Source organism: Botrytis deweyae, assembly GCF_014898535.1.
Source record: "Botrytis deweyae strain B1 chromosome Unknown BDEW_030, whole genome shotgun sequence".
In the NCBI taxonomy this organism is placed as follows: domain Eukaryota; kingdom Fungi; phylum Ascomycota; class Leotiomycetes; order Helotiales; family Sclerotiniaceae; genus Botrytis; species Botrytis deweyae.
In genome coordinates, this window is record NW_024066237.1 from 85,291 (window position 1) to 102,785 (window position 17,495).

At 42.5% G+C, this 17,495-nt stretch overlaps 4 protein-coding genes across 4 annotated transcripts; 3 read left to right on the forward strand and 1 right to left on the reverse strand.

The window, feature by feature from the left end:
- Nucleotides 1-4,467: 4,467 nt before the first annotated feature.
- EAE98_009690 (uncharacterized protein) lies at nt 4,468-7,329 on the forward strand (the record flags this gene model as incomplete). The annotated part of the gene is made up of 1 exon (XM_038957311.1): nt 4,468-7,329. The coding sequence occupies one exon, from the start codon at nt 4,468-4,470 to the stop codon at nt 7,327-7,329; it is 2,862 nt and encodes a 953-aa protein (XP_038806250.1).
- Nucleotides 7,330-7,908: 579 nt separating this feature from the next.
- On the forward strand, nt 7,909-10,307 carry EAE98_009691 (uncharacterized protein; the record flags this gene model as incomplete). The annotated part of the gene is made up of 2 exons (XM_038957312.1): nt 7,909-7,925; nt 8,243-10,307. The coding sequence occupies 2 exons, from the start codon at nt 7,909-7,911 to the stop codon at nt 10,305-10,307; spliced, it is 2,082 nt and encodes a 693-aa protein (XP_038806251.1).
- A 1,319-nt stretch (nt 10,308-11,626) lies between these two features.
- On the forward strand, nt 11,627-13,611 carry EAE98_009692 (uncharacterized protein). Its single transcript, XM_038957313.1, has 3 exons — nt 11,627-12,303; nt 12,487-12,754; nt 12,951-13,611. Exons 1-3 carry the CDS (start codon nt 12,274-12,276, stop codon nt 13,262-13,264), a joined length of 612 nt encoding a protein of 203 aa, XP_038806252.1. The 5' UTR covers nt 11,627-12,273; the 3' UTR covers nt 13,265-13,611.
- A 464-nt stretch (nt 13,612-14,075) lies between these two features.
- On the reverse strand, nt 14,076-16,732 carry EAE98_009693 (uncharacterized protein; the record flags this gene model as incomplete). The annotated part of the gene is made up of 4 exons (XM_038957314.1): nt 16,422-16,732; nt 15,872-16,365; nt 15,432-15,813; nt 14,076-15,375 (listed from the first exon to the last, which is right to left on the reverse strand). The coding sequence occupies exons 2-4, from the start codon at nt 16,356-16,358 to the stop codon at nt 14,076-14,078; spliced, it is 2,169 nt and encodes a 722-aa protein (XP_038806253.1). The 5' UTR covers nt 16,359-16,365; nt 16,422-16,732.
- Between the last annotated feature and the right edge of the window lie 763 nt (nt 16,733-17,495).

The window sequence follows — 17,495 nt, forward strand, 5'->3', positions numbered from 1 at the left end:
GGAGTACCTGGGTATCATATGAATGTGAATATAAATAATTACGTCGTCAATATTGAATCTTGAATCTGGAATATTTATAATTATACGTAAATATATGAATATATGAATATATGAATATTCAAGATCAAGAGTGAAGGATGAAAATGATGAGTAAGGACTTTATAAGTTTGACTTAACTTTCAAGGGAGAGGTATTTATGGTTCATTTTGAATTTTCAGACTAAATTTCTTTGCCTCTTCGCATTGGAACGTAATGGACTAGGCTCCTAGGTAAAAGTTGCTTATTTGCATCTTTCTCCGACCTTTCCGGCTTTGTTGGATTAATGATCAATTACTAATCTCATCGTCTTTGTCATCATCATCATCTCAAGAGAAACACAAACTCACTTGTACGAGTCTCGAGCGAGTGTATTGATCTGTTATAATCATTATTTATTCTCAGCTACCTAGGTAGTAATGAATATCAATTGAATCTTCTCGTACAAATACCTAGATATATATGAGGAGATAAATATGAGGAGATAAATATTCATTTGTTATTCATATGTACAAAAGCTACCTACATAACTACATACCTACCCTCCTACCCTACATACATTCCTGGGTGCAGGGCAGGATGGAAACGCTCCTTCGATCCTCGGCCTTTCGCTAATACTTCCGAATCCTACACTCCGGAATCCTTCCATCAAACAATTTGAAACAAACCATCTCCTTTCTCCTGCCCAGGGTGCCGAGTTCGAAAGTTGCATGAGGACTCATGTACGACACATGCGCTATGATAAACTTGGGAAGGTGATACTCGTAGAGGTGAATTAAGGCTTGCTTGGGAGATTGCCGCGCTTCAGCCTTACCACAAGGTCATTCATTCCATTCATTCCATTCATTAACCTTATCAAACGGAAATGGCGTGTGTCAACTTCCTGTCAACTATATTCGTTTGTTACTGTTGACATGGGGCCGGTCGCTGATTGATAGCTCTGACATTCAAAGGCTTTCTTTTAATTCTTGGCCTTCAAAAAGAAGTCCGCTTCAGTTTATTCCATATTAATTGCAAGGTATTTATTGATTCTTCACTTTGAGGAATGAATCGGCCGGAGTCGGTGAGACAGACGCTCATACCAAAATATTGCACTTTCATGATTCATTATTACCTACCTCATACCCCCTTGTCATAAGATGAGGATTCTACAAGATCTCCAATTCGTTCAGCGGCGAATGGTAGAAATATCAAGCATGAAACCAACATCTTGGTATGTACCCTGGCATCGATGTGTCAAGACTGCATGTTTGCTTTTGAGCCATGTAGTACTGCAACGTCGGTTGATTTCATGCACAGCTGAAGATACTTGGATTCTTTCTGGTGGCACGAAAGATCAATAGCAAATCGTTGGAACTACAATCTATCCCTTGCAGGAGAAAAGTGTCCATAAATGAGAAGAACTTATTAGGGAGATAAGAATTATTGTCGATAGACATCTCCTTTTACCCGCCGTCGTTCAGTACGATATTTACGCACTGAAAATAGAATTGCTTTTGATGTACCGCTTTGACCTTCCGGGGTTATTTCGATTATATCAATTAGCACCGATTGCTATAAGGGAGACACAAATAGATCACAAATCATCACTTGTTCTTCTCGGCGGGCGGGGAAGTAAGCTGACTGCATTCAAAGCTTCCATCACGTGTAAACACGTTGTTCGTTAGCGCTGCTGGATTTATGAAGAAAAAGTGGTTGGTATAGATGGATGCAAAGTACGATGGACAGGATCATAAGGCAGAATATAATTGTAGGTAGACCTCTCCACATGTTTGACGTGCAAAAGAATGACAGCATAGGCTTATCGCCTTGCCCAAATCATCTTCAGGTTTTACAAGCATTCCCAACAAATTTATCTTTTTCTCCTGATATTGGCTGTCGTCATTCTATGAACTGACGATGAAACGTATTTAAAAAAAAATCATCAAATTTCCTATTGTTTGCCCATTGTTCGGCGAGCACTCATCTCTCTCCCGTAGATAATCTTAGCACGGGAGAGGATTTCGGGCTGTCCCGTGTAGCTGAAGTATTGAAGGAGTTTTAGGCGACATCACAGATCTTTCTTCAAATCATTTCATGTGTAATGCATCAAACTGAGTTCCCGGCTCTGTGTCGTTTACTATATAATCAGACGACCTAAAGTGCATGCTGAAGTTAGCAATACCGTACAGTTTCCCCCAAATACTACAATATCATCCTCCTCACTAGGATACAAAGATTCTACCCATTCTATTCTTCTTACCTTATCACGTAACACACTTGTTGGCCCCCAAGTACTTTCGTACCCTATCCAATCAGCCCTATGATGCTTTTCTTCATCCCCATCCCCATCTCTTCCTACTGGTTAATCATCGTGTAAGACAGAGTAGCATTATGATGGGATCACCTCTACGCCTCACCCGTGCGGCCGTTTCCATCAACGGCTTATCTGAGCTCCAAAATGGGACATGCAAGCTAAAGTTGTGTGAACAACACCATCACATACAATATGAAACTATCTTCAGCCCTACCTGTCTTACCGTTTCGCTTCTTTGGGGGCAGTCTGGATTGGCTCGTAGCTCGTTCACCGAAACATCCTCTGAGGTACAAAGACGGGGAGGGAGCCGCAGCTCATGCTCTTGGCGAGAGCTTACAAATTTTATTACAAATCATATGGTCAATCGAGCATACGAAGATCACACGTAAGAAAATACTCATTGGTAGGTGATTGTGTTTCATGGAGTATGTATTACGATTGAAGGCGCTGTTTAAACTGTTTGAAGTGAACGGATACACCAAGATCGATGTGTATGTGTGAGGGACGACGAATCGTTAATAGATGACGCCAATAGCACGTTGTTAATTTTTCATTGTTATGAGAACAGCTGATATTTCCACCCTTTGATAAATCAATCCTCTATTTAGATACTGACGATGATTACTTTGCAGGTAACTGAAGGTCGCCATGGCCAACATGGCCAACATGACGGTCCAGAAAGTCTCATATACACCGTCAGTTTTCAAATGCTACATCTACGAACACCTGAGAAGGGATTTTTGTATACAGTGTGTTGCTGCCCTTGATATCTGGCCAAGGATTTCATTAAATTGACCTTGCTCGGCAAGATCAATTATCCACACTTGCAAATTGATCCTACTCCAGTAGGATCAATTCATGAGATATGCAACAAGAAAATATAGGTTGGCTGGTCAAGTGACCTGAGTAACTCTATTGGTTAATATCGATAGCGTCGTCTTTATGTCTCAGGATGCCCTCGTGATCTCAATTGATCTTGCAGAAGGAGGATCTATTGGATTTGTAGATGTGCAACAAAACATTTGGAGGTGCTAGTCAAGTGATTTTGGGGGAGTTTTACTGGTTGGGTTTTAGGGGATCTCTCTGTATTATATTTTCCTGGCACTGGGGGAAGAGGTTTATGCAGAGCTTTTGGCTTGATTATGTCTTGTGAAAATTGAGATTGTATGTATTAGTTTTTGGATCTGGAAGAAAGGATTTGGATGTGATGTGTATATTGAGCGGTGAGAGTTTTGACGCAAATCTAGTATAATCTTGGGTGAACAAGGTCTCGTTGATTGTTGAATGTGCACCGATTGATATGTGTGCCTACCTACTTGTGAACTCACTCGATTTATTCCATTGTTAAGTGCAAAGGCTTCATATTGTCTTTCAGGAGCGGGCTTGTATTCGATGTTTGATGGTTTGCATCGACGAAAGGCTGGGGACATGAGTTTCTGCACATCTCACTCATCATCGAAACCTATATCTCAATCAGGTCTACCGTCAAAAATAAAACTATTAGATGACATATTGAGTCAGGTTAACTTGCCCGTTTCATTTTGCGACCCTGGAACTGGCCTGCGGTGCAAATTGAGCTTGATGGTATGAGGAAGATATTCGGTCGGGGTGAAGTATAGATACATTTTGAATATCCGCAGAAGAAAATCGTGTGTGAATCTTGTGCAATCAACCGTTAGGAACGTGGTAAATGAAATGTTCGATTAGCTAGACATATATACTGGAAAATAGTGAAGATGACAACTTCGATTTTAATAATACCAAGTACTCTCACATGCGAATCCATTCTCGAAAATGCATGAAATGAATATGTTAAGCAAGTTGAGAAAAGAACAGCTACAAGCAGATATTAAATATCTGCCAACAGACTCTAGAAATATTTCTGGCTATGTAGACGCTGAACAAATGTGCAAATTCCTTCCATGGCAGTCCAAATCCCAAGCTCACCGGGAATAAACCCGAGATAGTGGGCGCGGGGTGCTGACTAATCATTCGTCAATCGAAAAGTTCTGGGTTTATAGATGCTGGGACGACCAGTGCAAATCGGACCATCCCGCACAAAACCTCAAGTGCACCGGGCACTTCACTACCACCTTTTCTTTGAATGGAGATGCGATGGCTAGATTACCACTGAAATGCCATCCGCCCTGCCTGTGCCTTCTAAAGGTGCATTGCGAGCACTTCGCAACATCGCCCTCGGAACATCCTGCACAGTCGCATTCAGTACTGGCATGCTAACAGAGGACCGTCGACGACGAATCCACGGCGCGAAATTAGTACATGATAACGCCAAGAAACTCAAGTCTGCGAGACAATACCACGAACCGAGTGCACATTTGGCAGAGACATTTGAGGAGCAGGTCTTACGATATAAGGACGATGGATTTTGGCAGGCTGGCAGCACCGCCTTGGGCCGTGTTACAAGTGCCGAAGAGATTGTGGCCTGTGATTCAACATTTGGTAAAACGACAGAGCCGGAAAATCTGATACCGCCTTCAATTCCGCTCAAGCCGCCTCGAATTGAAAATTTACGCCCCCCAACCGCAAAAGACCCGTTACAAAAACCTAAGGATATCGAGGAAGACCGGCAACTGCGTCTTGCAAATGATATACAGCAGATCATTGGAGATGGAAAGGACCCAATTGCTGTTGGTTCTGCCTTGCGGCGGTTCTTAGAGGCATTTGAGGAAGGTCTGGATTTAGGAACTAGTGGCATGCAAAAATATCTCGTGGAAGCAGCAATTGCGCTATCTACAGTTTGTCGGTCTCTCTCTATGGTGGAAAATATGGAAAGGATTCTTGATATTGTTCTGAAATCGACCACTCTTTCTGAGACCGATTTCAAACGATTCGAACCACATCTTATTATTGAATCACTGTTAAGGAGTCCAGACGATAAGGCTGGCCACGACACATATCCTTCTAAACTCCGAAAAGCCTCTACCTTGTGCCTTACAGAATTCAAAGCGAAGCCTGGACCGATTTCGAATAAACTAAGACCTGTCATAGTGGAAGCTTGCAACTTGACCTGTCAGTTCAAGATGTATGATTTGACCAAGCAACTATTTTGGCGAATTGAGGCTACACGTGGCAAAACATCCAACTCCGCAGTTGGGTCCTTCATAATTGCCGAAATACAGACCAAACAGTATCGTAGTGCCATTTCTCACTTTTTCAAGCATTTCGTCAAATCGCCACCAAGCCAAGAAGAGCTCTACCGTGTTACGGATGCCGTATTCGAAAGAGCGCTTGAACTGAATCATTTCACCCATGCGGAACAGGTTCTGATAGAGGTGTCGAAATCGATCCAAAGCGACCGGTTCATAAGATCGAACAATTGGTTTCAAAAACTGCTTGGCACGGAATGGCGTAGAAAACGAAGCATTCATAAAACTCAAGAGAGGTTTGAACGACTCAAAACTGTGATACCGAATGTTTGTCGGCCAGAAGCTGCTTATGCTGTTGTTATACAGTTATGTGTAGAAGCAGGTGATTTCAAAGCTGCTGGCAAATATCACGAACATTTGTTTCAAATCAGTGGTCCGTGTGAAGATGATATCCTCATACGCGGCCAGATTGCTCGTGGTAAAGCGATGTGTGAGGAATGGGATGATGTCAAGACCAATTTCGCCGAAATGGCAAAACTCAACCCCAATCCCAAAGTCTATGGCGACATCTTTCCACCGATTCTTAAAATATTTGCTAAATCACATTCTGTGACCGAGACGGAGGATTTTCTTCGTTGTTGTCTTGAAGAGTATAAAGTACCTCTGACATCTTACGCCTCGAACATTATGATCGGCGAGTACGCAAAAGCTAAAGAGCTTCGTTCCATCCTCCGTTGGATAGAGTATGCAACCTCTGTTTCAACGTGCTTCGACGCTGATTCATTCAATACTCTTCTAAGCCAGCTTTATAAGACTTGGGGTTTTAATTTTGAACAAGTATTTCAAGTACATCGTGTGATGTTAAAATCTTCAGTGGATTATACAAATGACTTTACCCTCGCGCAACTGCGCCAGCTTGCTCTTAAGGATTCTAAGGGGGAACAAGAAGTTGCTGCTAGGAAGCTAAGGGTCATTCCCAGGGGGACTAGAGCTATAAATGATGATAATTATCCTCGTAGACAAATCATCGAGGAGATGGGAAAGGGCAACTTTCAAAAGGTCGTGAACATATATGACGCCGCCTCCAAACAGGGAGTTTTCATTCATAGTTCGGTATTGGCAGCCACTGTAAAAGCATTCTTGCACTTGAATGATGGCAATACGCACATGGCTATTGAGCTTCTCAAAGACGCGAAACGGAAAGGCTATTTGTTGGATGATGCTCTTGTTACGCTCCTCACTCACCGACTACCAAGCTTCATGGAGCGCGTCGGAAGCAGTCGTCTAATTATGTTCTTGACTTCTGTCAGAGAAGCAATCACCAAGGCGGAGGAGCATGGGCTTATTGTGCCAGAACCTGTGTTCAATGAAGTTACTAATATCCTTGTCCGAAATGGATACTTTCGAGATGCAATAGCATTCTGGACAGAAGTCTCGCAGACTCATAGCGCAACAGTCCGACCAAATGTGATCAATCTTACGATCCTCCTCAAAGCTTACATCGGCATGAAAGAACCCAGAGGAATCGTTTGGATCACAAATATGTTGTCTGTTCATCAAGTCGTACCGGACCCACGTATGAAAGGCATACTCAAGAACACGCGAACGTCGTTGCGGAAAAGAGAGCTCAGTCCAAGACTGAAAACATTTCTTCAGGCTATTGAAGAAGCTCATACGATCTTTGCAATGATGCGCGGTGATGATCAGAAAGATAAGAAGGATGCTAGAAATAAGACTCTTGAAATCATGGAAAGAGCTATGGCTCTTGATGCACAGAAATCACAGTCTCGAGAAGAAGTTAATAACTGGGATGATTTTGAAGACGAAAACGTGAATTCGGATGAGCAAGACGAGTGTGAGCCAGAACTAATCGCTGGAAGTTCATTTTGAGGATCTAGAACGGTCTTTGTACAAATATTTGTGTAGAATTTGTAGAGCATATCGAGTATATAGATTTTAGATTTTGAATATGAGAAAAGCCTTTCGGCTCCTTTATCAAGTGTAACAGCTGGTGCATATTTCGAATCTTTAACCCCTCTCATCCATCTCCCACCTGCGTGATACTACATCTTGGCACTTTGAGAATTCGTGATACTGTATTATCATATCGTAATTGTCTATACCTCAGAAACTATATACCTAGTACTCTTCATACTCATAATGATGAAACAATGCACTCTAATCTAAACAATATTTATTATCCGTGTTTTCATCCACCCACCAGCCGTTTGTCAAACTGCCATGCTGCGCTGCGCTGCGTCATTTTATTTTTCCAGCGTATGTACATACGAGTACATAAGCGAGCGAGCTCTCCAACACTCAATCATATCATATCATCCTAGAACCTTGCCTTGCCCGAGCCCGAGCTTGTCGTGAACATTACGAAGTAAGATTACATCCGCATCGCGATTCTGAGCTTCAGTTAGGTACTTCAAGAGTGGTATATCGATCGATGTTGGTGCTGGCAGGATGTCGATTGTTGCAGAGTGAGTGAGCGTGATTTATTTATTTATGGGGTTGGGGAGCTGTTTTGTTTGTTTTATGGCTTTTGATTTTGGTTTTGATTTTGGGGGGGTTTTTTTTTGAGTGAAGGTTGTTTGTGGGGTTGTGTGAGGGGTTGTTTATTTAGATATGAGATGGGATTACTCTGGTAGAGAGATGGGTTTTGGTGTAACTTGGAGAGTTCACGAATTGGCTATTTGTTGGTTGGGAGTTTTCCATGTATATGGATTTGCATTTTCTGGATTTATTTCTGTCGAGTTCATTTTTCGCAGACAAAGTACTGACAATTTCTGCGCAATAGCCAAATACGAAAAGTTGACGCCCAGCTCGACCGCGTCCAACTCGCTCCCTTCCCTTACCCCGCAGATGAAAGTTTGGTGGCCGCGCAACATGCGAAGGTTGCTTCGTCGCCGCGCATAGCGGAGTTGCAGGCGCTGGTTAAGGCATTGAGTACGACGTCGAGTTCTGGCGCGTTGCTTTCGGGTGGGAGGATTAGTCGGTTGTTGGAACAGGCGGATTTGAAGGGGTCGGTGCAGAGTGAAGAGATTGAAGATGAGGATGAGGATGAGGATGAAGATGAAGATGATGAGGAGGATGAGGAAAGGCAATATAAGAATGGGAGAGCAGGTGTAAATGCCTATCTGAAGAACTATGAGAGGGAATTGGAGTGGTTGTTGGTTAGTAAGGCGACGGTGCAAACATATGGGTTGATATTGAATACGCTGCTGGAACAAACGATTCCGCTAAGTGATGATATTTGGTATTGGGATGAAGTGCTCGGATCATATACATATTCGGGACTGTACACGATACAGACTTCGCCGCAGAGGTTGTGGGATTGGGGGAAGGATATTTATAGTGATTCGAGGGAGCGATTGGTGCATTTGAAAGAAGCGCCTGGAAGTGCGGTTAGAAAGGGCGGGAGGGATGTGAGAGAGGGAGTCGCGGGGCAATGGAGTATGTTTTATGGGTTGGTGAGGGAGAGTATTAGGGAGAGGAGTGTGGTGGAGGTGCAGAAGAGAGTTATGAGTCCGGTTGCGTTGGGGAGGTCAAAGGCTAAGATGAATCAGGCAAGGTTAAAGAGGTTTAGGGAGATGGGAGCAAGTGGATTGGGAGTCTTGATGGATGAAGCGTTGAGTTTTGATATCGATGAAGAGGGTGCGGGTCTGAAAGCTGAGGAGTCAGAAAACTCGGAGTGGAAAGATGTGGTGGAGAGGAGTGTGGCACTGATGGATAATGTGCTTCGCAATGTTACGGCTCTTGAGCAAGGAGTTTCGGATTTCGAGGACACTGTATTTGCCAGTGTGGAGGACGACCCAGAAATTTCGAGTGCGGACAATTCACAAGCATCAAGGACGAGTAAGGTGTCGAGAAGATTGCAGCACATCCTCTCTACTCATGTACCGAAGCATATTACGAATTCACAGAAGCTTGTCTCGGAATATGGACGACCTTCAAGACTCGTTAGATACTGGTTACCGGCTAGCATGTTGTTACTTTCGTCATCGACTATATTGCGAATCTTGGTGAACAGAAAAGCAGAGGTTCTTACTTGGATCAGAGAACTTGGATCTACCATTCAAGATTTCTGGATGAACTGGGTTGTTGATCCTACGTTAAAGGTCATCGGGACAATTCGTCATGACAAGGATAGTGAAGTGGCAATTATGAGTAAAGAGAGTCTGAGAGGCGACATGGAAAGTCTGGAAAGGATGGTGGTAGATTTCGCTCGCGACAATCCAGAAGCCGCAAATTACGGAACCGGCGCTTTGAGTGATTCACAAATCACCGAGATCAAAGCCAAAGTCAAGGCAGGTGATCTCACACCCGTTCTTCGCGCTTATGAAAAGGATATGCAACGACCATTTGTAGGAACCGTCAGAGGAGACTTAATCAGAACAGTTTTGATCCAGGTACAAAAGACCAAGGTCGATGTGGAGGTTGCGCTAAGTGGTATCGACGCGCTACTCAAGAGTCAAGAGCTTGTCTTTGGCTTTTTAGGCCTGACTCCTGGTGTTCTGGTCTGTTTCGCTACCTTCCGATATTTTGGAACATTGCTCGGCTCACGCAAGGGACTTCGACGAGGTGAAAGGGCGGGGCGAACTGCGAGGGTCTTGAGAAATATCGATCGAATCCTTACGATTGCTACGCCTACGCAGAATAACTTGCTCTCGTACAAAGATCATGGATTGTTGTTGTGTGAAGTTCATGTTTTGAGGAAGAGAGCTCATAGTTTGTTTCCTGGGGATGTGGAGAGAGAGTTTCTGGAGGACGTGGGGGATCTTTGTAATATCAATAGTGGTATTCAGGTGCAGCTTAAGGTTTTGGAGAGAATTAGGTGGAGTTATGGGAGGTGGTTGAGGTAGTTTTGGGGAGGGAGAGGAGAAGGGGGATGCGGAAGATAGAGAGGCGGAGTCTGGGTGGAGTGTACAGTATAGAAAGGAAGATGGAGAACGGATAAAGCAATATTTGCATAGCGAGTGGTATTGATATGAGTATTTGTATGCTATGATATGATATGATTAGATGACGGGATGGAATGGCATGGTATGGATAAAGAAACGATGACCTAGTCGCAAGACTGAGAACACTCTAATTTAGTAGTTATCTGGATTTGATCGTACGTATTTGTGTACATTATTGTTGTATGGATATGTGAATATTTGGAAATGTTATTTATAGGGTTGCATGGTAATAAGATTACTAGTATCGCAGGTGAATTCTAACAAAGCCCTTTTTTAATGGACATGAGAAGGAACTTGCATTCATATGGATACTGCAGACCTAGTTTTTCCAGGAGAGGGCGCAACATTGACTATATGGATACACTTGACCAGTTGAAGAATCGACTATTAGAAGTTTGAACCTTTGAAGCTTACTTGTCCTAGATGTATCTAGCTCTGGATGTTTAGAGTTTGGAGTAACTTGTATCGTATACTCGGTGTTGTTTTAAATGAATGCCGACCTCAATTATAGCCGAATTCCTCACCCAAAACCATGCTTATTTAGTATTTTCAAAATTTGATATTAAAAAAAGCAATATAATTAAATTCTTCAAATTTTGAGGATATATAGAATATCAATGAAAAAATCTAATATCAAAATTTCAAAGTTTTTGAAATCAAATTGAAAAACTTTCAACGAATAAAAATCTCTTTTAAATAATGCTTTTTTCAGGTTTAACCTTAGGCCTTCAAAGCCTGAAAATAAGCGAATTTTTATTTCTATACTTTCGATATTTTCATTTTCTAAATAATTTGATAACCATATTGAAATATTATAATTTGAAAAGATATTTATAAAATTCAATTAAATATCTATATATCTATAGAATTTTATACTTCAAATCTTCATAATTGAATTATAATTGAATTTTGAAATAGATGACTTTCGTTGAATTTTGGTGTGATATACACTAGCTAAATTGTGGTTGGCATTCATTTAAAACAACACCGAGTAAGCTGTATGAGAACACTAGGCATGTAACCTTACATCTACCTAGTGATTGGTGTGAGAATCAAGGGTTCAGGACGGTTGGTCTACAGGTGTCAGTATTAAAAAGTATCCAATGTAGTATCATATTTCTTTATAACATAATATTTCTTTGGTGACATTTTTCAAAGACTTGACTCTGTATAGGTACTGTATGTACTTGATAGATGAGAAACATTGGCTGACAAACGCCAGAGTAGACGCGACGCCGCGTACTCGTTTAACAACGGACAACGGATGTACCCGACTAGGTAGGTACATACTGAAAGATCTTGAAATTCGGACCATCCATATCCCGTCCACCAGGTCTCCTATCAACCACCTCCCAAGATTTATTAGGAAAGAACCGTAGGAATTAACGCATTACATCAATTGCAGGTGTTAATTTTGTTTTGTGATTATAATCACGACACTGGCAGAAAAGAGAAAGTGTCCGTACAAGTGAATCTTCTTGAAACCCCCGTCCAAACCGGCACTTCTCGAAATCGATATCTCGTATCACCTTTTTACTCTACATACGATATACGATATACGATATAAACAGAACGGAACGTCTTCCCTTACACCACGATAAATAAAGTAACTCTTCTCGACCCACAGCACCCTGTACCCCACACATTTCTTCCAGCGATCTCATTTCATTACGGTAGACGATTCGAATTCGGTGCCAGGTGTAGGTAGACCAGACCAAGAGGCCCAGCAAAAGGAAACTAAGGACACGGACGAAGTGCACGAAAGTGATCAGATCTTGTGGATTTGACAACGCCGCATTTACAAGGCTATCCAGATATTCAAAAAGACTGTACTTGAGCTCCCTACTCGAGTGCGATTTCAGACACGATGGCCGGAACCAGGAATTACGATTTTTTGGTATGTTGGATTGACGGTCTGTTTGCTCGATGGGTGGTGAGGTTGTTTACGAACCCAGGTTCTAATCCATCCATCCATCGGTCTATCAATCAAGACCTTCCTCCTACTTCCCCTATTCAATCCCCAACACATATGCAAATACACAGATATATACAAATGCTTACATGCTCTCTGTGCACATAGATTAAACTCCTTTTGATAGGCGATTCCGGTGTAGGAAAATCATGCTGTCTCTTGCGTTTCAGCGAGGATAGTTTCACACCTTCGTTCATCACCACGATTGGAATTGATTTCAAGATCCGTACAATTGAGTTGGATGGAAAGAGAGTGAAGTTGCAGATTTGGGATACGGCGGGTCAGGAGAGATTTAGGACAATCACCACGGCGTATTATAGGGGGGCCATGGGCATCTTGCTTGTGTATGATGTTACAGATGAGAGATCTTTTACAAGTACGTTGTCCCTTTTTGTTCGTGGATTGGAGATGAAGTTTGTGAGAAGGGTTCATGTCATGTCGTGGTACGGACTGGGAAGATCGAAGGGGATGATGAATGGATGAGTGCTGTTTTTTTGCAGCAAGGGGGGATGAAACAAGACAACGTTCAAATACAAATCGTCATAAGAATCTTACTAACAACTCCTGTCTAGATATTCGCACCTGGTTCAGCAACGTCGAACAACATGCCACCGAAGGTGTAAACAAGATCCTCATAGGCAACAAGTGCGATTGGGAAGACAAACGAGTTGTATCTACCGAACGCGGTCAACAATTAGCAGATGAACTCGGCATTCCTTTCCTCGAGGTATCCGCCAAGAGCAACATTAATGTAGAAAAGGCATTTTACAGTTTGGCAGCAGATATCAAGAAGAGAATCGTGGATACGAGTAAGATAGATCAGGCGGCGCAACAAGGTGTTGATGTGGGTGGTCAAAGTAGTGGGGGTGGAAGTAAATGTTGCTAGAAGAGGGATGTTGTGTTGTTTGAGGAGATAGGTGCTCGATGATATAATATGATATGATATGATTGCGGAAGAAGTTAAAGGGGAAGATGGAGGAATTCTTTTATGATTTGATTCTATAGAGGAGGGGACAGGAGAAGAGAAGACGGGGAAGAAGCAGGGAAGGGCAGGGAAGGAAGGACAGTGGTTAAGCACAGTGCGAGAGGCAATACAATGGTGTTTGTGGGTTGGTAGTGCATAACCATTGCTTTGTTTACTTTTACTTTTTTTTTTATCAAGAGAGAAGCCGGAGTTGGGTGATTATGCGTATTTATATGGTATTAAATTGATAGGCGTGTTCTTTTTTTTTTAATATGTTGATTATGCTTATTGTGAGGATGTGTATGTGAGGATTATGGTAATGTGTATGTCAGGATGATTATTATGATGATGAGGAGGAGAAGGAGGAGTCTCAAGTGGGAAAAAGCTGGCAAAAATCTCATGATAGTCAAGGCAGTGGCGCTCTTAGTTGCCGCCATCCCACCTAGCATATGCCTGGAAGCCACTTAGTTGTCGATGCCTACTCGCACTTGAGGCTTACTTGCACTTGAGGCCTTCTATTTAAAAAACACATTTCATTTTTATTTATAAATAACATTCAGCTTTATGAAAAATCATAGTTCCTACAATCGTACTTAACTGAATTTACTCTTTAATTTTTATCTGAAGACTAGAAAGGCGAAAGCAATTACTAGATTACAATTAGCTAAGACTTTAAATAAAAGTAGAATTTTGCGAATATTCAAAAGATTTACAGAACTGCGTACACAGTCCATCAAATTATCCAAATAGAATGCCTTCCATCCCGATACTCGATGCAAGGAAAGTTTGCTTCTGCATCATGTCTTGACAGAGCCGCTCTCTCCATGTTTTCTCCCCGCGAAAGATGCATGACGCCCAGGCGCCGAAATACACCATCATCTGCATTTACCACTTGAAGCAGCAGCAAGTTCCATGGTACCGCCACATGACTTGACCCAAACTTGTATACCAGTATACAGAAAAGAACGCCGTCGCGGTTCTCTTGATCGAAGCCTCTGTTCGGATCTCGATCCAAGTGGACAACGCCCGAGTTGGTTTCGAGCAGTATGTCGTTGATAAAAACTCTATCATCGTGCTTATCCGTCTTCTGTGATATGAATTTTATCTCATTTTGGCTGAGACCACTCACGTCGGGAAACTCAGAACCCTGTAGATGAAGACGTTGGAGAATGCCCCTCAGCCGAAGACGACCACCTCGCAGGGAACCATGATGATTCTCATTAAATGTATAATCAAGTTGCACATCTTCCACGGAGGCGAAGCATTCGTCGCTTTTAGTTGGAGGCCATCCTCCTACCCTAGACCCGCCAGGCATAGACACACGTGAATTCGTAGACGTCCATGACCAGCTAGGAGCAACGTAAACAGCCGGTTGTGACGGCTCACGCTTTGGGAATGAAACATACCAGACCAAATCGTTCTCCAGTGACTGTCGCCACATACCTGCCATGTAGTCGTCGTTGAAGTAAGTCTCGAATCGGCGCGCAATGGCTGAAATTGCAATCAGCTTGTCGGTTTGGTACGTCAGACGACATTCTGAGTACGTCTCCATAAGCTTGAACCATTGCTTGTGAAGCTGCCTCAGAGATGTTTGGCTCCTAGGCTTGCTTCCGTCGTTGTCCTTGGATGGCAAAGACTTCTTGCCCTCGTGGGTGTAGATCCTAAGACCGACCCATCCATGAGGATAAGTCTCACATGCTTGCTTCTCGAAGCAGTCCCAGAAGGTCTGGTTTTCTGCGAAGTACAATACCCGAGGAGACAGCATACGCTCCTGCAGAACCCAGGCGCGGCTATTGACAGGCGCGTGAACAACGTGCTTCTCCCAAAGCCTGTCGCTATACACATGATATGTGGTTTCGGTAGTCGTGCCATCTTTATTTCGCCAATTGATTATCAATTCGTCCTGACGGAGCGTATCTGTTGTTCGAAATCGGAGTATAGGAGACGAGCTTCCTGTACCCGTTGCGGCGGAGATAGTACATAGAGAATTGCAATAAATATGATGCATCTGGTTGGCTTCCCGTTGCCAGTCACTTTGGTCGTATTTATCCTGAAATATACAAAGGGCGTCGATCCACAGATAGCGTACTCCAACCCCTCGGCAGATGCAGATTGCATCTCGGAAACACTGTGGCAGTTTCTGAAGAGGATACTGGACATCAATGCAGAATGTGTCTGCTTTGTAAGTGTGAAGGGAGCTTCTAAGCCCCAACAGTAGCTAAGAGTCATGTATGGTCCTTTGGTAATTGACGTAGAAGAGCCAGTTTCGCAAAGACGAACCAGGATATTTTCCTCCGAGTCTAACGGCCCAGAGTCGAGAAGGCGTGTAGGATACCACGTGGGTGTGGAGAGAGAGCCGCAATCCGGATGATGCTCAGCACAATCTTGGATCCAGCGTCGAGCCAATGAAAATGTCTCGGGTGATCCAAGGCTTGTAGAACATTGCAATGTATTTTCAGCTTCGAATTTGGCTACGAATTTGTTAGCGATCCTGAAATAATCCCATTTTGAATGTGGAGCATCAGGCACATTTCGATTCAAGGCTGATTTCAATGTGAGAATTAAACTGGATATCGTTTTTTGGCTGAACTACTTCGTGGACTCCTTCACCACACCGGTCCTCATCGTTCTCGTTCGACTGCTCTGGCTTGTATCGGTCCATCATAAGCGAATGGTGGACTTTATATTCATGGCAAACAGTTGGCTCACTATCGCCTTCTATCCAAGTGTGGATGAACAACCGAGTCCCTGGCCTGATGATGTTGAAACTGGATGCCTCAGCAGCTAACTGCGCGGCAATGTCGGAGGCCCTCTGAAGTATCCAGAACGCGCTGCATATCAAGCAGCCCGAGTCTGTGGATGCCTTGAGGCTTAAAAATGTTGGATGATGAGGAACCCATTGTGCTTCTTCATAAATCCTGCGGCCAGAGACCATGTCGAATGGAGCATCTTCAGGCGCCGTCCATGTGAGAGGCTCGGCTGAAGGAAATGCTTTGAGACAAACATCACAAAGCATTGTGGCACTGAGTAAATACATATGAGAAACACGATACTTGGTCAAAGAGGGAAGAATACAAACAAGGTCACGTGATAGAGCTGAACGACGAGGTCAGATACCTGGCAATGATCTCGTTGAGAGTGAGGTGATGGTGATGGTGATGGTTGATTTGAGAGGATTACAACATGCAACAGGTCCAAGCTATCAGGACACGACAGGGGATAAAACTAGAAGTAATGGTCCTCTCAAGATATGCTAGACTCTTCTAGAGGAAGATGCGGAGAAGATGTGGGCTTTAAGGTCTATGTTAACCGCCCGTTAGGCAACAGCGGTGGGGTCGAGGATTGAAGTCATGCCGATGGGCTCTTATGCCGAGCCGGCGCAATCGCGATTGGAGGTATCAGATATGCAGGCTGCAGCGGTTGCTGTCGTCACAGCATTCCATCAGCACGTGAGTCTGTTCTTAAAACCCATTCGATCTCGAGACCAATGCGGTTTCAAGAACTTTCTCTCAAGACCACCACGTTCTCAGAACAAGGCTCTTGAGACCGCATGGGTCTTGAGATCGTATAGATCTTAAGTATAGACTAGACGGGTTTTGACCCGAATCCCTTGACTACAATCATCTTGGTTGCAACTAACTTACCTCGGCTTCAATTATCTACCTACGACCTCGACCCTTTGTCTCTCAAAAAAGTATTATCAGATAGTAACTCTATATTATACTCTGTTATATTTATTATCAGATTATTATTATTGAACTATTTGAATATTTTTATTAATACTTTAAAGAAATTAATCAATATTTCTATCTAATTGAATTGAAATTATATTATATAAGTTTTTTTTTATAGATATTCTTTTTATCAAAATTATAATAATATTAATAATAACTAAATAAATAAGAATTAATAAATTACTTTATATAAAAAATGAAAAGAATTATTAAAAAAAAAATTAATAATCAATCAATTAGATATAATATAATATAAACACTTTTCATTAATTCTTTTAAATTATGAAAATTCTATAATTTATAATTATATATAAACTAGTATCAGCTCGAAATAGATTTATAGGATCTATTTATATACTCTTATTAATCCTTATACAGATTCGATCGTAATAGGTTTTAGATTTATAGATTTATAGATT